This window comes from Oncorhynchus mykiss, chromosome 11 (genome assembly GCF_057628025.1).
Source record: "Oncorhynchus mykiss isolate SJ-2025 chromosome 11, ASM5762802v1, whole genome shotgun sequence".
NCBI lineage: Eukaryota > Metazoa > Chordata > Actinopteri > Salmoniformes > Salmonidae > Oncorhynchus > Oncorhynchus mykiss.
Genome location: NC_143032.1, coordinates 68845664 through 68851295, shown reverse-complemented (window position 1 = coordinate 68851295; position 5632 = coordinate 68845664). Strand labels below are relative to the sequence as shown.

Genomic DNA, 5632 nt, shown 5'->3' with positions numbered 1-5632 from the left:
GACTGACGCAACACACACACACACCCTGGCCTCAATGTACCGCCCAGCAGCACCAATCCTACACAAATGGCACCTAACACACAATGCACTGATTCATCCAAAAACAACAGAGGCCCTTAGACTAAAGTCGGTTGTGTGTCGCTGTCTACGACATAACGCCAGTGATTAACACCCACAAGAATGTGCCAAATGCTAGGAATCCCCTCTCTGAGGTCCTAGAATCAGAAACTGTTGTTTCTGCGTGATTATTTTGTGTTTCTCTTAAAGGAAAAGTCTCGATCAGTGCTTGTTCATGTCCATCATTACCTCTCACACATTCCAGTTTTTCCTGTATGGAGACTACCTTTTCATCCCCTTTGACTGTTGGGTTGTCACTCTCTAAGCCAGCCAGCTGCTTTTGACACACGGCTGAGAGATTGACATAGAAAGGAGAAAAGTCGGCCGTAGCAACAGAAGCCCTGTTTATACCTGCTGTAAATATGCGTCCTTTGTCCTGATCTTGACCTGATTTTGTCTGTTTACACTTAGAAGATCTGATCACAATCATATCACAATGTGTCTTTTAACCATCTACACAAACTGGGGACAAAATCAGGACAAAGACTGCACATTAGAGCCAGGTATAAATAGGGCTTAAATGCTTAGGTCAGAATCATCAAACAGCAGGAGGTGTGAGACCAGGGGTGTCATGCACCCCAACAATCTGAGGGGGCACAAAGTATGTAAGGATGGCTGGGGGGTGATCCGGTGTTGGGCAAGGCCCCACATCTGTATGTTTTTTTGTTGTTGCATTTTTCAAAAACAGCTTTTTCCTGCATTCTAGAGCCATAATCCTTATGCTTAACAGAAAAAAAGGGCTATTGAGTTTTAGCGCTAAGTGTGATATGCTGAATGGTCATTCACAGTCAGTCTGTTTTCAATTGTGTTTTATAACCCTCCTTAACAGAAAATGCCAGTAAAGATTTAATTGCTTTGTTGTGGGGAACACTTGAAACCAAAGGAGTTGCTCAGCAGATGGGATGCATGGTTCACAGAGTTCTTACCAGAACAAACCTGGACTGATGCATTATAATCTGTTTACTGATATATCATTTCCCAATTTACAACTTCTGGGATCAGTCTGTGTGGCAATCTGACCCAGGGAATTGAGGGAAACCAATGTCTGTTTTAGGAGATGCATTTAAGAGTTTAGAAAACCATAAAACTTCAATTAAACACTGTGTCTCAAATAGCCACCTGTCCCTTTTAATAGCTGGGCATCGGCACACATTTCAACAAATAAACGCCTGTTTCAAAATAAACGCTGGATCTAAATGAATTGTTTATGAGGTTCCCATGGACACAGTTCTGATGTTCCCATTGTGATGTGCATGAAACATATATGTAAAAAATGATCTCGTCGTAGCTAGCCATGGCGCCACCAAAATGAAAACAGAACAGTCATGGTGCTGAAGCGTGAAATCAGGGGTGTATGATAGGCAGCCTAGTCTTTGCAAGTCTGATCTGCAATGGATTTGTTATTATAATGTTTATAATGGTCACAATAAACGGTGTGGTAGTCTTTTTGACATTTTATTCAGCAAAAGATGTGTGCATTAAGGAAATAGAAATCTGGCTCCAATAGAAAACTGTCTCTAATAAGCATTCGTTGTGTTCAGTGATTAAAGCAAATAAACGCCCAGTCTATTCATTTTTTAAGGTACTTCTTGGTTTTAAACTCCTATAGAAATGAATTCAGTTAACATTAAAATATAGCTCTATGATTTGTCACTAGTGTCTTTTTCAAGAATATGCAACTCAATTGAGAGATTAAGGAACAAGAGAGCTAGATTTAGGAGCAAGTTTGTATTAAAGATTTGGGTAATATAAGCCTAGTACTATGCCAGGATTTATAACAGAGGAAATGTTGAGAAGGGGCAGCTTTTCCCTCCTTTATCAAGAAAGTAAATGTGAGTCATGAGGATAACTTGTGGTTGTTTATACTTGTTTCTAACATGTGGCCTTTGTCCTGAAATTTGTCCACATTCTGATTGTGCCTGGATTTTTAGACAAGTGTAGACGGTTAAAAGACGCATTGTGATCTGATTGTGATCAGATCTTATAAATGCAAAGAGACCAGATCAGGACATGATCAGGACAAAGGACGAATGTTAGAATCAGGTATGAACGGGGCTTTAGTTCCTCTTTTTAAAGCGTGGTTAAAACCGGTCTACTCCGGAATCAGAGGCTAGTTAGTCCCTCTGGTCATAAAATCCTGTCTCCCTCTATTTCTCTTTCTCTTGCTCCGTCTCTACCTGTCACCGTGGCAATGGCCCAAACATAAAGGCTAAAAGGTTGTGTGTCTGTTAACAGTGTATGTTAACATCAAAGTGTTGCAGCACTGATTGCTGTATGAAAGGGAGGAAGAGGGCGGGAGAGGAGGACAGCCCTGAGTTAAACATATCACCCAGCCACCTAGACAATTGGTTTAAATATTTAGCTTTCTTTTAGCTGTTTTCCGAAACAATTGGGTAGCCTTAAAAGGAAAAGAGGGAAATCAATGCTGTCCTCTGCGAGATGATACACAGAGCAACCGAACTGGAACAACTGGTTATGCAAAAACCCTAAAAATGGACTCTAAATCTAAATCTATACCAATAATGTCAGACACTTTGTTTGAAACAGAGGTGGACAGTTTCCTTTTTATTGTGTTTATGGAACAAAACGTTGTGTTTGATCTTCACAGTTTTAACAGCAGCTACGTCTGTGCATTTGTGTGTGGGTGACAGAAAGAGAGTGAGAGACTGAGAGAGAGGTGTTTTATGATGACTTAGCGCCAGCATGCCTGAAAAACGTGGATATTCACCTGAGAAATCTCCACCCGCAGGCTAGGGTTTCCTGTGTCTACGGTTCCCACTGTGGCAGGAGGGCGGCACATGCAGAGGCCAGGTACAGTCAGATGTCAGGTGATGCATCCCTTAGCCTCAGAACTGGTTTGAGCTGGCAGAGAGACTATCAAAGCAATGAGATTAGCAGACATCCACTCGCTGATCCCCTTGGCTCCAGCTAAGCCAACCCATAGCAAAACCCTGACCAAAAGTACAGACCTGATAAAAACCCAAACACTGTGTGAAAATATGGAAACTGTTATTAGACATTTTAATAGGTGATATTGACACTATGTCTCCTATTCTCTCTGATGAGAGACAGTTAAAGGCATTGTGTTGTATAACCTCTAATGCAGCAGGCCTAAACCCTGTAATACTACTTAAACAAGCTCGTATCTGCAACGTGGGGATGTTGAGATACACCTTACACAAACACTGCTGTGCACTGCAGAAAACCTCCCCAGCAGAACTGGTTTGCACTGGTCTGGAGGAAGCCCCATGAGAGAAACCTGATAAAGGTTAACCACATCAAGCCATGTGTAACTTTACCCCACCCCCCCCCCCCCCCTCCCCCGAAACACCTTTATTTCAACATTGACAGAGAGAAAGTGAAATCATGAGAGAATTTCTGAGAAATTAGCTATAGTTCCTAGAATACATGACTTGACATTTATTCATTGTCATTTGCTATTATATCATATTCTTATGATAAATATGAATATGAATACTTATAATTTGATATGATAACGAATAATGATATCATAATTATCATTTTATGGTAATGAAAAGATAGACTCCTTCTTGTTCTGTTTGCATGGGGATCTATGGGCTCCTGAGTGGCGCCGCAGTCTAAGGCACTCAGTGCTATCTCAGTGCTACAGACATCCAGGTTCAAATCCAGTCTGTATCACAACCGGCTGTGATTCGGAGTCCCATAGGGCGGTGCACAATTGGCCCAGCGTCATCCGGGTTTGGCTGGTGTAGGCCATCATTGTAAATAAGAATGTGTTCTTAACTGACTTGCCAAATTATATAAAGGTTAAATAAATAAAAAAGAGGCATTGGAGAGGCAATAAATGATGTAAGGGTGGTTGCAGGTGAAGAGGGGCAACACTGATGTTTACGCTACACTGTGTTAACCCATTTCAAGACAACTGTGTGCAGTATTATACGTTTTAAAGTGCTAATGAATATCTCCCTTCAAACAACTAAAATAGATCTATAGTGTATAAAGGTGTAACTTGATGGAATTAGGGATGAAGCCCATTTTAAACTAATAATACTAAAAAAGACAGTGTATTTACAATCTAACCTGAAAAGATACCTATCAGAGATCATTCAGAGTTTGTATCAAACAATATCAAACAGTCATTCTAAATGAAAGCAAAGATAATAGAAGTTATATTTCATTAATAATTTATTAAAGAAATTGCAAAAGGACATTTCATAAATGCATGTCATCGTGGTCCTATAAAATGTTTTGACAAATAAATTGGTGGTATCACAAAGTTAAAATGATACAGAGACAAGGCATGTGTTTTCACAGGAACAGGCATTTTCAGGCAGTTTATCTTATTACAGTTATTATTCACCAGCAAATAGGAACCTATGAGGTGCACATTGACAGCCGAGCATTCAACAGAATGCATAGTCAGTCAGGGAGAGCGTCATGTCTCCCTGTTTCTTTGTTCGGGACAACAGCCCCCAGTATTCCCATTCTCTCCTTTCTTCTTCCAGCACGATGTATCCATACGAACCAGTGCATGCCGCTATTACGCATGGAGCGCATCTTCGTGGAATAGTCACACTTTGTTGTCTTCGAAGACAGTGGTTTGAATTTAGGCTTCCTCCATTCCAGGACGTTGCTTCTCCTTCTCCTTGCCAGGTGACAGGTCGGTGTCACCTGCCCAACCACCACAGCGTCATTCTAGTGCACTTCAATTCAACTCGTTCAGTAGAGCCGAGAAGATAATGTTCAACGCAGTTTCAGCATGTGGCGAACCATGCCTACAATCTGGAGGAACTTGTCCTTCTTACGCTGCTTGAGCGCCATCAGGGCTTTGGCTGTCTCCGCTGGATCTTGGGCGAAGGAGAAGATGCTCCTCACCCTCTCCTCCGCTTTCATGTCCCCCGTTTTCTGGAACAGCCTCATCAGTGCGTCCTGGTTGACATTCTCGAATATGTTGGGAACGGCCTTCTTGCGGTGCGCCGTGTCGAATTTGTTCCCGTGGACCGATGGACTGACACGGCGGGAGTCGGAGGATACAACGTAGTTAGACATCTTGTTGGCTCTCTCTTTTTAGCTGGTCCAGCAACTTCTTTGACTGGGGTTGTATGAGGGAGGGAACACTACTCGCTCGTGCGCTAGGGATTGGAGTGAGTGAGCACTGTGAGCGCCGCCTGCGATATTTAAAGGGCTGCTAGGGACGCTCATGCTGTCAAGCCCCAGTTACAGAAGTGACATCACTGGGGGTGCTACCCTCCTGCAGGGAACGCCTCTGTACTGTTGCTGTGCGCACATCAAACCGACTGAAACAGTAATTATGTATGATCCAGCAGAGGCAGAGCCTGCTGAGGTGCAGGATGAGTGCAAATGTTCTGTAGCCCATATCTACTGTGTATTGAGAAGGCAGTTGTCACAAGTTCAGTAAATACATGTTAACATATCATGTAAACACATATCTGTTCCCACAAAGGACATGTAAATAAATGTCGATCTCAATTGCCACACACTGTAGCTAGTTGAGTCATTATAGTACAGAATA

At 42.2% G+C, this 5632-nt stretch overlaps 1 protein-coding gene across 1 annotated transcript; it reads right to left on the bottom strand.

Annotated features, from left to right (window-relative positions):
- Window positions 1-4266: 4266 nt before the first annotated feature.
- On the bottom strand, window positions 4267-5266 carry LOC110536274 (transcriptional and immune response regulator). Its single transcript, XM_021621973.2, has one exon. The coding sequence runs from the start codon at window positions 5146-5148 to the stop codon at window positions 4843-4845; it is 306 nt and encodes a 101-aa protein (XP_021477648.1). The 5' UTR covers window positions 5149-5266; the 3' UTR covers window positions 4267-4842.
- Between the last annotated feature and the right edge of the window lie 366 nt (window positions 5267-5632).